The following is a 14793-nucleotide window of genomic DNA, read 5'->3' as shown; positions in this document are numbered from 1 at the left end:
ATGGGTTCAACCACTCGACTGGCCGTATGAAATAGGCGTAAAATTGCCCTGGGTTCGATATTATGAATAATTGCAAAGCAAACTGGTTCAGTTAGATATTTAAATTATGTGTTGTTCAGTCGTGAACGTGGACCACAGTTGAACTGACATTACGTTTGATCTGGATTCTCTGTAAAGACAACAGCTTTGAAATGGTTCCATGCCCCTTTAATTCCCCACGTTAAGAGTCTGCAGAACAAGCTGGTATTAATTAGATGGCTAATCAGCCTTAATCCTGTCATTCTAAGTGATACTGTAGTATTTTATGGTGTTATTTAATTGCTGAATTTTATAGTGCAAAGAGAGTCCAGGTGAATTCTTCATGCTTAGTGGGAGATCTGACAGACAGCCATGCTGAGAATTCCAGCCTAAGCTGGTCATGCTAGTTTAATCTGGGTTTTTGATGCTTCTAGCTGGTCAACCATCTGTTCACCAACTGACCAACCTAGATAGTCAGCTAGTCCACTAGTTTGACCACCAGCTAACTCTAATGGTTTAACCAACTTTAACCAGCTTTGTCCAGCTAGAGACCAACCTTGACCAGCCATAGACCAGCTAGATGTGTCGAAAGACTTAAACCAGCTTAGACTCCCAGCTGGTTTTAGCTGGAATTTTCAGCGGAGGGATACTGCCGTCTCTTTGCCCGGGATTTCTTCTTGGCTATGATCACCTCTCTGGCAACGTGTATCACGCATTACCCTTGAAGTCATTTGACCGAGGTATTGATATTGCTAAAGCAGAGATACATATCTGTGGGCTGGCCTGCGAGTCTACGGGAGGTCCATAGTCCAGTCGTATGGTAGCCCAACATTCATTTTCTCTTCATTTAGATTGGCCAAGAAGGCAATGAATACACAGAAAATGGGAAAGATTGTGCGTATGCCACAGAGGGTGGAAGTATTTGAACTGGAAATTAAATACAGGTTATCAGGCCATACATTATGGCAGCCTGGTCTAATGGCTGGGGAGCTGGGCTCGCAACTCAGGAGGCTGCTGATTCGATTTCTAGGTGAGAGACTGCTGCTGTTCCACTGAGGAACGCGCATGAATTGTCTGAGCAACTATCCAGCTGTATAAACGGAGCCTGTGTGTTAAAAAGTAATCTGTGCAAGTAGCTCTGGATAAGAGCGTCTGCTAAATATCTCACCACCGAGACACGGACATTTAGGACAAACGGGCCTCTTTAACCTCAGATGGAGCCTTTTTCTTTGTCTCGTGCTCCTATTCTTGTTCTCTTCCTCTGCTGGCACAGAGAGCGCCAACATTTCCTTAGCAACAGACAAAACAAGCGGGGCTGCTAATGATAGCTACAAAAAAAGAAGTGCTGCTTTTTCAGTAAGTCCACGGTGTGCGAGGGCTAGTGTGAAGAATAAAATTAGCACTTACATTAAGGCCATTGATTTATTCATGTCCATATTTTGTCCATTTCATATTATTGGTTTTGGGGGATTTATTATTATTTTTTTACATTTTTTGTATTGACGACCTATCTCCAATTCCTCATTTTCAGCAGTAAACCAATCCACTGCGGATTCACATTGTAGTCACTTTGATCAAATTGGCCAATGGCGTGAGAGTACAGTAACGCTAGCCAGTGTCTGTTGGTCAGGGGCCAGCTGCAGTGCCTGTGTTCCAGGGCAGGTGCACATCAGAATTCAGTTCCATGGCAGATCCCAGATTTCGAGGGGAGGGGCTCAGCATCTTTTAAGATTGTGAATGGTGAGATGTTACAAATTGCCGGGGGAGCTTCCGACAAGGCGTCATCAATCAGCCTGTACTTAACGTGCCGTCTGACACAAGTCCACTCAATCGATGTATCAGGGGGAGGGCAGGGAGGGGAGGAGGCATTCCTCCAGTGCGGTCCCTGTGAAGACTCCCGTCTTGAAGACTTACTATTACCAGCAATTGCTTTCCATTTTAATCACAGGGTCTATTTTATTAAGTTAAATATATCATTAATGAGCCCAAACATACTTAGATGGATATGGATTGAATGCAAATGGGAAGTCCCCTGTGTAAACATGGAAAAACCAGGAAGCAACAGTATGTAACTACACAAAGGGTATTTCACAATACCACTTATTGCTAATTCATTGTTTGTAAACTTCTACTTCAAAGGTAGCATGAAGTATTCCCATTTTCTCTGTACGTTATAAACCTCTGTGTGTTTTGTAACATGTAGAGTTTGACTTCATAACACCCCCCCCAATATAAATAATTCATATTTATTTGGCAGAAGGGTCAACCGACCTCCTATCAAGATCCAGAAATTTACATGCTAATTAGGCTATGAATAATGCATGAGTATTATTGAAGCTGAGTATCATTAGTTTCATTGTCTGTCACAATGAAAACGAGAGAAGGGCTGTCTAAAGTAAAGGTAAAAGCACTTCTCACTCCTTTGCCCTTAGGTTAAGTACATAACTGTTTGTTTTTCAAAAACCCAGGAAGTTCAGTAGCCATTGTTATGTAATTGCTATTGGCATTGCGTGTGTGTGTGTGTGTTTTCAATCAACAAGCTGTCGTGTAGTAGGTTGTAGGTTAATAACAATTGCATCAACATTTCTTGAATGTTGTAAGGCATTTCAAATCTAGTGTTTATAAAAAAAACCTTTAGAGAACATATCAATTGCAATTTTCTTGCTCATTAAAAAGCAAATAGAGGAGGAAAACAGGCAAACAAAGTCATTTTACTCCCACTACCCATTATTCATGATACCAATTTGTATTTAGGATTTATTTGGTATTTGGATTTAAGAGCTTTCACTTGTTGCTTTTCCGTGAAGATGGAGCCGGTTTGCATGGGCGACCTTTAAGGCCCGACGCCCCAGGCTTCGGACACATCCCTCCTGGGTAAGAGGCTTACTGTACTCAATATGAACCAGCGACGGCAGTGCTCAGCCTCAAGTGGCGGCTTAAAGCGACAGTAATCTTCCTGAATGTCTCTCCGTACGGCGGGCTAATCTAACCCTCCCCCTCAAACTTATTCCGCTGCTACTGAGCTTTCGGATTAGGAGCGCAGGACGGACTTTAAGGGCCAGCGATCAGGGATGCTGAAGAGGAGCTGTCTGTGGTGTGCTCAGTGGGTGTGGTGTGTAAACTGTGTTAACCTGGTGAGGCCAGATGGGAATGAACAGGGTGTGTGTGTGTGTGTGCACAAATGTGCTTGTGTGTGTGTGTGTGTGTGTGTGTGTATGTGTGGTATGTGTTTTTATGCAGGCATGTAAGTGTGTGCATGCATATGCATGCGTGTTTGTGTGAGCCTGCGTGTGTGTTTGTGTGAAATCGTAGGTACATGTTTGTGTATTTCTGTGTGTATGTTTTCACACTGACCTTTTGCACTGCATTTCTGTGAATCTCTTTCTTGAGAAGAAACAAAATCACCTTTTGAGTGCCAGTACCTTTGGCAGCGTTCCACTGCTGTTAGCAAACACACAAGCAGATTGCCCGGGCAAATTTTTTTCCGTGGTAGAAATTAACTTCAGGCTGAATAATTTTCCATTTTGCAGCTAAAATTGTTCCATGCATTTTACATATTTATTATTCATGTATTAAGAAGTGAAATTGCAAAGTCAAAGCACATTACACATATGGATGGGATCAAGTCAGTATTGTGACATCACAGGAAGTCATCCGGAGTGTCTGATTTCGCTTCTGCTTCTGACACGGTTCAGAGTGACACATGGGCAGATGGGCTTGCAGGATCATATGGTTCTGGGTCACTGTGTCATCTGTGCAGCTTTGCTGGAGCTGCATCATCTCCACTGCTTTTTTTTTAATATACCCCGATTACTTTAGAGATCAGAGCTTACCGCCGTGTTTTAGCAACCGAGTGTAATGCCACAAATGAATCTAATGAGTGTGCTAAAGCCTTTCAGTTGCTCCGGGCAATTTCCCAGCCCTTGGCAAATGGCAAAAAAAAAAAAAAAACACTTCCATTCTCATACTTTGCAACCCAGAAATAGGACTGGAGTGAGTGCGAGTTGCATTCTGGGAGTAGATTTGAGAGCTTCTTTCAGGGCCTGTTTTGATGGCGGATCATCTTCAGAACAGGAAATGCGACCTCTTATTCTCCAGTCTGCGTTTCCCTTCCAGCTGTACCAAGCTTCCAATGACCTTTTTCTGAACAGACAAGATTTCCACAAATCTTTAAATCTTTATATATGGAATTAATGACCATAAAACTTCAATAACCTTACAGGGCAGCGAGATAGTGGCAAGCATTGTAATGTGCAATATTGTAAACTCACGTTTTGTTCAGCGGGAATTACAGGTGTACCTTTTGTCTTGCAGTGCTGGCAAGCTTTCGGGGGACTGTTCAACATGGCTTACCACTGGAGATTGGTGACACGGTGCAGATATTGGAGAAATGTGAAGGTAACTACTCGTTTTCTTCCCTTTTACGTACAAGTTCCTTCTTAAAAACAAAGTATACTTTCAGCAGCTGTGTGCGTTATAGATGAACATTGGGGGTTTTTAAATAGCATTTTTGTTGGCTAAGTGCTACTCAGTAAATATGCTAGCTTATCGCAGGATTGTGAGGCTTAAATTAATAGAATGTAGGGAAGCTCTGAGGACCGGTGAGACATTTTTCTTTGCTGTGAACTGGGAAGAGGTTATTTTCAGACCGTAAGCCGCACAACACATTACACGCAAGTAGAAAATTCTAATTTCGTTCAGATTTTCTGTTGCTCTTTTTTGAGGCACATTGTGTGGATAGCTATTTTATGCCTCATGACATGAAATACAGTCTAAAAAAAAACGAATTTATTATTCGAAAAACAAATAATGTTAATGACAGTGTCCACAACAAAGTTTAAATTACGTATGTTTGAAGTTTATTATGGGGATTCGCATTGGCTCACCTATATGAATAGAATAGCTTTAAAGTCATGTCACTGCATTCTGTACAGTCTTACAGTGTCACAGTAGTGTCCATAGCGTCCATGCGCAATCATAATTAATTAAGGCTTAATTATGTATGGTATATTGGGGGAGTTGTTTTTTTGTCTATTCATAACACTTCTATGAATAGTTAGCTATTCAGTTCGGTCTTCATGTGAAGCTGTTTCCTGCAGCATGTAGCACATATACCTACGCTGGCAGCGCACAGATCACTCATTCCCGCCATCTAGGCCTGGGCGGTGGGTTTCACACAAAAAGGCAGGGTTTCACCCCAGCAGCCCGTAGGATTTCCTGTTTCCGCTGCAGTGTCACTCTGAAGAAACAGTCCTCCCTCTGCTTGTGCATGTGCACATTTTCATTTCCTGTTATTCTCGTGGCCTGGCTGCGCTTGTCTTAACACTTTTTGTGCGGAAGTTCTGGTTTTCCACAAATAAGAAAAACATTATTTTTATTAGATGTCTGCAGGTTTAACTGCAGTCCTGGAGGGCCGCAGTGTCTGCAGGTTTAACTCCAGTCCTGGAGGGCCGCAGTGTCTGCAGGTTTAACTCCAGTCCTGGAGGGCCGCAGTTTTGGCAGGTTTAACTCCAGTCCTGGAGGGCCGCAGTTTTGGCAGGTTTAAATCCAGTCTTGGAGGGCTGCAGTGTTTGCAGGTTTAACTCCAGTCTTGGAGGGCTTCAGTGTCTGCAGGTTTTGTGGTTTCCTGTTCAATCAGATGCCAGACTTAATTAAGTGCTAAAATGCTGAAACACTTTTGAAACCAACCAGCACTGTCACCATCCAAGAACTCAAGTTCTTATTTACTTTTCTTGGGATGCAGGTACATAGATACATACTCCTTTGTAATAATGATGATCATCGTCATTTTCATCACCGCCATCATAAGCATTCATACTTTCACCAGTAATGAGAATAATACAAATAATGATGATAAAAATCATAATAATAATCATAACCCTGCTCTTAACAAAGATAATACTTTGGGTATGCACATAGAGAGATAGAAAGTCTGCATGATATGACAATGTGTTTATTTCCGTTATTCTTCCTGCAAACTACCTCCCCTCATCATATGTAGAAATGTGCAGAATGGATCTGAAGAGCATAAAGCACACATTGGTGTAACGATCTTCATATAATATGCTTTCATTGAGGCCAAGTAGAGCCTGTGTATTCATTTAAATTGGATCAGTTGATGGTTCAGATTGCGGGATGCTGAAACAGAATTCCTCCAGACCCTGCACAAATCAATAGGCACATTTGATGTTGAAAGACCTGTATTATCCCTATCTAGGTTTGTATTACCCCCAGTTCTGACCTTGTATTATCTGATAACGATTTATATATAGCTGAAATATGTCATAATGGAATATGTCAGAATGAAATGTATAAAGAGTGAGATTCCTGGCCAATTATATGATCAAAATTCTTGAATTTAAAAATGCATGTGTGATCAAGATGAACAGTCATCCCTATTTTTGTGCTGAGGGAGGAAACGTTGGCAGCATGTGGACTAAACCTCATGGAGTGTTAGATTTGACAGATTTGTCTGAGGCAGGGTGTGATGTCACTGAACGAGTGTGATGTCATGCTGGGCGGGATTACATGGTTTCTGTGATCTAAGCATGTGGACAGTTTACAGCCAGCTTGCTTAAGCCACACGTGAAGTGTCTCCAAGGGCCTTTGTCTTTCCTGGAAAAAGTCCCAGAGTCCCCATACCCTGCACCACAGTCTGGTCCAGCTTAACTCAGTGTGAATGCTCAACAAAGTAAATATTTCAATCTGCTGAATAATTAAATGCTATCATATCTGTTTGACTTAAAACCTTGACAGACTATCTTCACTTTTTTTTTTAATATGCTTGGCTTAATCATTTTATCATGCTTGCGTTTATGGCAAGAGGCCAACTGGTGGTTGAAAGGTTAACATTTTACTAAATTCCCCTTCTCTTATACTAGTTATCTCGTATACATCAGTGCCATTATTTCATGTGTATAACTCATTTTCTCATGCATATAAACATGTCTACGTGGTGTTTATTATTTCGTATTACATGTTCAGTTAAGTCCTTACAAACCCTTCCTTCGCATCCTTCCTATAATAAAGCGAGCTCTCCCCCTCGCTTGATAAGTCAATCATTTTTTTTCTAGTGGATGCTTAGTGATGTTAGTGTACTGGGCATGCAAGTTCAATTCCCAGCTGGGGCACTGCTTCTGCTTGAGCAGAGGTACTTAACTGCAGGATTTCTGGCCTTGTTGTGGTCCTGCATTTACAGTCAAAGAATGTGCTTAACCCGGATATTCAACCTTGAATGTATTGTATGTAGAAGAATGTAAGCTGTATAAGTTAAGAGAGTCTTGACATTAAGTTCCTAAAATGTTAATACAGTAGCAGTATTCCACAAAAGCATTCTCATTTTACTGAGCGGTTAGAAGGTTGAATGCTAGCGTTTCTCATCTGCAGCTTGTTCAGCTGCTGATGGAAGCAGGTCCTTGCTGTCAGATGCGCGCTAATGGGTGTTGGTTTTTGTGCCCACTTCGTGGCCTCTGAGCGAATATCATGGCAAAATGGCATGTGCCATGTGCTGAAATAAAGACGTTTAGACATCTTGCCTTTTGCGTTTGCCCTTGGTGGTGCAGGCTGCAGAGTGGTGTATTGAGGTGTTTGTTATAGAGTTGTTCTTAAAGCTGATGTGCTGGTTATAACTGGGTTGTTTACTGGCCTGTCATTTTAATAAGAGAACCGAAAACCCAGAATTAAGGTCATTTTTTTCCTGTGCCAGGCTAGGAGGGCAAGGTGGCAGATCCCATGGTTACTGATCAGGCATTAATAATAAGAATAATAACATTATTATTATTATTATTACTATTATCCTTTGATTCTTTAGTGCCAATAAAATTATTCTGGCAAAATTTATCTTTCATGTATGCACATGTATGTACATGTTATTATTAACCCTCACGCTCATGATAAATACAGTAAAGATAAAGTAAAGAAAGGACAACAGTGGAACCAGAGCACTGTGCTTAAACTATCATTCTTGTCTCTGCAGGGTGGTACAGAGGGTTCATTCTCAAGAATCCTAATGCTAAGGTGGGTGTATATTCTTTATTGCTAATGTTCTTAGAAGCTGTTTTAAATTTTAATTAAAAGGGGATCTAATTCCTATGTCACTGTGAACCTATACTTACAACATGACTCAAAATCAGAGATTTTGAAAGTCACTATTTCACAGATGTCTGGAAGTAGGCTGGAACGCACATATGCAGGCACGCACACACGCGTCTATGTGCTTGATTACCAATGAAACATTTACTGTCTTCACAATATACGTATTTTGTGTATTCTGACAGATTGTACATGATTGCAGTACTACACCATACAGATCAGTACAGTGGTCTAATGGCATGTTTGTCTCCTTGTTTGCCTTTCCCACAGGGTATTTTCCCTTCAAGTTACATTCACTTGAAAAACGCTCACATCCGGAACAAAGGGTTAGTAACGACTTGTGTCCTGCGATTACAGCTGACAGGATTCACCGATTATTCAACAGCAAGTCGCGGCTCTCGCCTGTAAAATGAGATCGTTTCGTCTAATCACCATGGCGGTTCGATTTCGCTGTCAAGTCGGATGAACCTGGCGATTCCGTGTCTAACATTTTAATTCTTCTGCATTGCTGAAGAACAGTGAGGTTATTTCATGAGAAACAACGTCAGCATTGTTGAATTATAGACATGACTTCTTTAGATTATGTTAAATTAGGTTTATGAGGGAAACAATACTCAAAAGATTATTCACGCAAATAAAATCAGAAAAGGAAACTACATACCAAAGAAAGCCTTCAATTCTCATTAGCAATGACTTTGTATTTGAGAATTTGGCACAGAAGCTTTCAAGCTTTCTTTAACATGAACATATGACAGGGGAAGGACCTCTATATATAGCCTATACATCAGTCACCTAATGACAGTGCCTTCAGTTCTCAGGTCGTAAAGAAACCGCAACAGATAACGTCATCAGAATACCATTAGGTTAAATAACAGAATCCACAGAATCTAAGTGGTTCTACAGGCGCTTAAGGGTGCACATTACCTGCTGGTGTACGATATCATAGATGAAACTGAGCGGCCTCTCTGTGTTTAGTCCTGGTTTATTTTTGCTGTGATATTTATTGTAGTGCTGTCTGTGTGTGGGGGGTGGGGCCTGGTGGTTGTGTGTTCATAGAGGGGTGAAAACAGGTGCCGTTGTTTGCGTTTGTCTCACAGACAGTTTGAGACCGTCATTCCCACCGAAGACTCTGTCATCACGGAGATGACATCGACCTTGAGAGACTGGGGAACCATGTGGAAGCAGCTTTATGTGGTAAACACTGCTCTCTGCGCGCGTGCACTCACACACACACACACACGAGCACACACACATATACACACGCACACACATACACACACACTCACACACTCACACACACACACACATATACACACACGAGCACACACACATACACACACGCACACATATACACACGAGCACACACACACGCACACACTCACTAACTCACACACACACACAAATGAGCACACACACACGCACACACTCACTAACTCACACACACACACACACACACACCATGGTCCAGACTTAGCAGCAATTCCCTAGGTATAATATAGAATAATGTGCGTTTGAGTGTGTGTTTGTGTGTGTGTGTGGACTTGTGTGTGTGTGTATGTGCGCACCTGTGTGTGTGTGTGTGTGTGTGTAGGCACCTCTCTCTATGGTACTTTATGACATGGCGTTCTCTCTCTCTTTTCTGTAGAAGAGCGAGGGAGACCTGTTCCATCGGCTCTGGCACGTGATGAACGAGATCCTGGACCTGCGGCGGCAGGTGCTTGTGGGTCACCTGACCCACGACCGCATGAAGGACGTCAAGCAGCACATCACCGCCCGCCTGGACTGGGGAAACGAGTGAGTGAGAGAGAGAGAGGGAGGGAGGGGGAGAAAGTGAGAGAGAAAAAGAGGGGAGAGAGTCAGAAAGTGAGTGAATATATGTGGAGTGGCGGAGTGAGTGAGCAAGAGAGAGGGAGGGGGAACGTGAGAGAGAAAAAAAGGGGAGAGAGTGAAAAAGTGAGTGAATATATGTGTGAGAGTGAGTGATCGAGCGAGTGAGTGAGTGAATGAATGAACCAGTGAGTGAGTGAGTGAATGAGAGAGAAGGAAAGAAAGAGGCTCACTGAAAAATCAGAGTTCTCTGTATCCCCATGTCCGTGTCCCCAAGACACACAGCCTGGTCCAGAACGCCCCGCTCTTCCTCTCATTGGACAATTCAGCGCACACGTATTTCCCTGCCGGCCGTCTCTGGCCCTCTCCTGCCCTCCGTTGGCCCTCCGCCGGCCCTCCGCCGGCTCTTGCGTCGCGCGTGTGAAAGTCTCCATGTCGCTGGCTGCTGCCATGCCCCTGGTGGAAGTGTTACTACGGCTACGGAATCCTCCGCCAACACCCCCTCCGCCTCCACGCACGCTCACTCATTCACGCTCAGCTTATGAATGGAACAGGTGTTAGGTGACAGTGCCGCCATTGTGGCTCTCCGGGTGACGCCGGCGGGATTTGTAATTTGTTTGCACGGCACTGGGTGATTCTTACTGGATGGCAGGAGCGTGGGGTAATTTAGCAAATTTGGGGTACGTTTGTTTATCACGTGCTTCCCCGGACAGGATGAACTTTGTGAGTGTTAGATCTCGTTGTTCCCTCGTCTATCTTTGCAGATACAGGACGGTAACAAAACACAAAATGGGGAAAGTTATCTTGGCCAAGGTGTGTGTGTTTGGATTTGGTGCCTTCAGAGTTAAAGTCATGCCCCAAATTAAACAGAGGGGCTGCCTAAACGTACATATTTTAGCTTACTGACCCATTTGCAGTGCAGATATATGAGAATAACAGTGCCGGCTGTGGTGAGCACACAGTGGGTGATAGGGTTTTTTCTCATGCACACATTTCCTATGTAGGTTTCAGCTGAAAGCTGCATTAGTCAAAAGCCACATTATCTACCGCATGTAGAATGCTCTGTTGAGAAATATGGTAACACGTTACAATAAGGTCACATGAATTAGCATTAACTTGTGTAGTTGTTAACATGAATTAATAAAAATATATTAATTAAGCATGACATGTAGTAAGTAGTTAACAAATACATGAACTAATCCCAATATGAATTGGCATTAACTAATGCAGTTGTTAGCATGAACAACAAAGCTGTACAGATTAACGTTTCAGTAGTGAGTAGTTAGCAACTGCATTAGTTAATGCCAATTTATATTAATGTGGTACAAATCCTAGCTAGCTGTAAATAATTTTGACTGGATTGTCAGCAAATTATTTTAGCGAGTGTTGTTTTTTTGTCATTTACTGACGATGAAACGGCTTAGCCTGGACCTGCTCTGTAAACTGAATGGACGCGGTTACGTTTGAGCTGATTTGGTACAGCGATGCTGTTCTCTGTGTGACAGACTCTTTCTGCGTGTGCATTGTGACGTGGTGTCTAGGCTGAATGGGTGCAGTGATGCGTTTTTTATTTATTTACGTGTGTTCTGACAGACAGCTGGGTTTGGACCTGGTCCCCAGGAAGGAGTTCAGCATGGTGGACCCGGATGACATCAGCGTCACTGAGCTCTACAAGCTGGTGGGTACAGCGCAACCTTCCCTCCTCCTCCTCCTCCTCCTCCTCCTCCTGCATGGAAGCTCCGCGTCGCCATGACAACCGCGGCACTGCCTAGCGCACTGAAATTCCGCTCCGTCTTCGCATAATAGAGCCACTTAATGCAGCTTGGTAAACAAAGGGTCTTTTGGGGATGAAAGCATAATTTGCATCTGTTATGGGCCGTTTCAAGAAATGATGCTAATTAAAAGCAGGAAGGAAAAGAGATCTAGGAAATGACCCAATTGTCTGTTGCCGAATAGAGAAACGCAAAAATATGCTTTCGTATAAGTTTGACGGCAGTATGACTCAATTACATCATTCAACGTTGCGTAAATGGGATTTTCGTACCTTGGTGCCCCGTGATTAAATTATCTGTCTGTCGTAGGAGGAGGCTAATCTTTAATACAATTATATGCAGCTTACATTAAAAAAGGAGCAAATAGGTTTTAATCCCTGTACGTGCGTGTGCTGCGGCTGGCTGTAATGGCTCAGATCAGACGGAAGATTAGCTTCGTTAATAAAGCCCTTATCGGCCGAAGCAGAAGCTAAACCCTCTCAGTGCGCTTTACAATCATCTGTACATTCTGAAATGGAGAGAAATGGACAGAAATAAAAAGAGAGAGAGAGAGGGGGGGAGTGCTGGATCTAGGGCTCTATCTCTGTCTATCTCTCTTTCTCTATTACAGGCATTTAGCAGACGCTCTTATCCAGAGCAACTTACACAACTTTTTAGACCTGGACATATACTGAAGTATCGTGCTCAAGGGTACAACAACAGGTTGTACAACCTTTAGGTTACCTGCCCAGTTCCTTACCCATTATGCTACACTGCCACCAGGCCAAAGAACATGATGTACTGCACTTCCTACCGTGTTGACAAGAGAAATATCTGTGTTCTTCTCTCTGTTTGAGCCTCTTTGATGGTGTTACGCAAAAATCTTGTTTCTCAGAAAAATGGAAGTGGCAGAAACAGTTCCTTTTTTTACATTCACAATCACTGTACTGCGGCTACAGTCATGAGGTTTTGAATAAACTTTATTGTTCGTTCAATTAGCTTGATGTGAAAGAACAAAAAACCCTGGCTACCAGTGAATGCAGGAGATTTTTCAATGTCACTGACTGGCAACAAAAACCGAACCCATTGATGAGCATTTGACAATCAAGACGCAGGTTCCAGTGGTGGGGGGTGGAGGAGTGGGGGGGTCAGGGTGCTTAGTTGCGACACATGGCTGTTCTCGACTCACATGCAGAGGCAGTCCATGATGAAAGGAGGCCGTAGAGAGCTGGAGTTGGTTTAGCAGGAGTTCCTTCACTTCCCTGTCCTCCCATCAACCCCTCCCCCCACCCCCCCACCTCCGTCCCCTCGATGGTGAAACAACTGTCCCCAAACAGTCAGAAAGGTGGCTTTTTTCAGTGTTTCTGACTTTTTAAAAAGCAAAAACAAACAAAAAAAAAAAGCTAACCTTTCCCTCCTGTTATTTTGCCGATCCTGATGCATACACCTTGATGGTGGCCCTTATTTGATTGTAACTTTGCCCATCCCTAGCTCTGGTAGTTGTTAGACTAAAAGCATATGCAAAATGATTAAAATACATTTTTCTGACTTAGATATCCAAGACTCTCTCAGACACTGTTGGCCTGTGGTGATGGTGAAGGTGCCAGCTGGTGTTTCAGTGATGAACACCACAGCGTGTTGTATGAGTCTCATTTTATTAAGTCAACTATACAGTTTGGACACCCTGATCATACAGCTTTTCAAATGATTCAACTACAATATTCATTTGTTTTTTAATTCATTTTTAATCCAGTTATATATAATAATCCAGCATATAACATTATATCCAGTTGTAAAGACAGAACCTTGATTTCCAGTTTAGTTTCTCTTGCTTTTAACAGCCGTTCGTCTTCTTTAGCCGTCTCCTCTGTGCGGCGTGCTGACCGCTCGTTGCCGTAGCGCGTTGACCTTCGGCCCTCGTTCTGCCCGTGCGTTCGCAGATGGAGCACAGGCACCGGCAGAAGGAGACGCCGGTGCCCGCCAGCACGCATCACCTGTTCCTCCAGGTGAAGAGTCTGATGAGCTCCAACCTGGGGGAGGAACTGGAGGCCTTTTTCTCCATCTACGACGGCAAGGAAAACGCACTCAGGCCTCTTACTAATGGTAACTCAGGCGTACTCTGCTGTCTCACCTCTGTCTAAACTTCAGTATCTCAGCGACGTCTGCTGTCTCAGCCTCTGTACTAACCTGGTAAACTCAGGCGTAGCGTCTGCTGTCTCACCCTCTGTACTAACTAGGTCAACTCAGGCAGGAGATCTACTCTCCAGGCTGATTTTTGAAGAATTTTATTACTTCCCATAATTTTTTGTTTCATCATTCTTTTATTCTTTTATTTTCATTGTATGAACTTTGGGCTGCAGAACTGCATCATTATTGTTATTATGTTTGTAAATGGCACTGTACAAAAATAATTGCTTGCTCGATTGATTGCATGAATTTAATCTGCTGAAGAATTCTAAGCAAAGGCAAAAAAAAGAGTGTTTACACAAATTGTGTTAAGAAGGCAATTATTTGATGGCCTGGCTTTTGAGAAGTATTGATGGTCTGTTTTTGTTTGATTGTCAATTCCTTGAATGAGGAGACAAACATTTAAGAATTTGAGCGGGGATGCCTTAATGGCCATCAGTTAATTGAATCCTTTGTGTTTTCTAATACGCAGTCTGAGGGTAGAATCGAGAGCTGCTTTGGTTAACCTAAAAGACAGAAGAAGTGTTAGCCTGAGCTGATGACTGTGTGGGCTAATTTCCCTCTGCAAATAATATGCTTTATGGCTCATATTTTAAGTTTGAGGCATTCTTAGACAGTGTAGTCCAGCAGTGGGGCCGTAGCGTTACGGAGAGTATGGAGGCTTTTAACAAGAACACAGAGCTCCGTGGGGTTATGAGGCTGGTTACTTAGCAACACCGCTCATTTCAGTGGATGCAATGCATTGCGCATTGCCTATTTGCAGTAAAAGCTGTTATCTCACCCCTCTGCTTTTGCACACACGCACGTATGCACGCACACAAACGTGCACGCACGCATGCACTCTGACAAGCACACACACGCACACTCAAAGACAAATGCATGCATGCACACACACGCACACACACACACACACACGAAT

At 43.0% G+C, this 14793-nt stretch overlaps 1 protein-coding gene across 1 annotated transcript in view; it reads left to right on the top strand.

Moving 5' to 3' along the window:
- The window catches only part of LOC135258647 (dedicator of cytokinesis protein 4-like), a 107765-nt gene that overhangs the window by 30396 nt on the left and 62576 nt on the right, over positions 1-14793 (top strand). The window contains exons 2-8 of the mRNA XM_064342090.1: positions 4333-4416; positions 7994-8034; positions 8380-8435; positions 9207-9303; positions 9755-9903; positions 11530-11614; positions 13628-13776. Of these exons, the coding sequence (XP_064198160.1) occupies positions 4333-4416; positions 7994-8034; positions 8380-8435; positions 9207-9303; positions 9755-9903; positions 11530-11614; positions 13628-13776 (661 nt within the window). The remainder of the gene's footprint in view (positions 1-4332; positions 4417-7993; positions 8035-8379; positions 8436-9206; positions 9304-9754; positions 9904-11529; positions 11615-13627; positions 13777-14793) is intronic.

Source organism: Anguilla rostrata, chromosome 7, assembly GCF_018555375.3.
Source record: "Anguilla rostrata isolate EN2019 chromosome 7, ASM1855537v3, whole genome shotgun sequence".
Classification (NCBI taxonomy): Eukaryota; Metazoa; Chordata; class Actinopteri; order Anguilliformes; family Anguillidae; genus Anguilla; species Anguilla rostrata.
The sequence above is the reverse complement of the archived record's forward strand: the minus strand, read 5'-3'. Positions and strand labels throughout refer to the sequence as shown.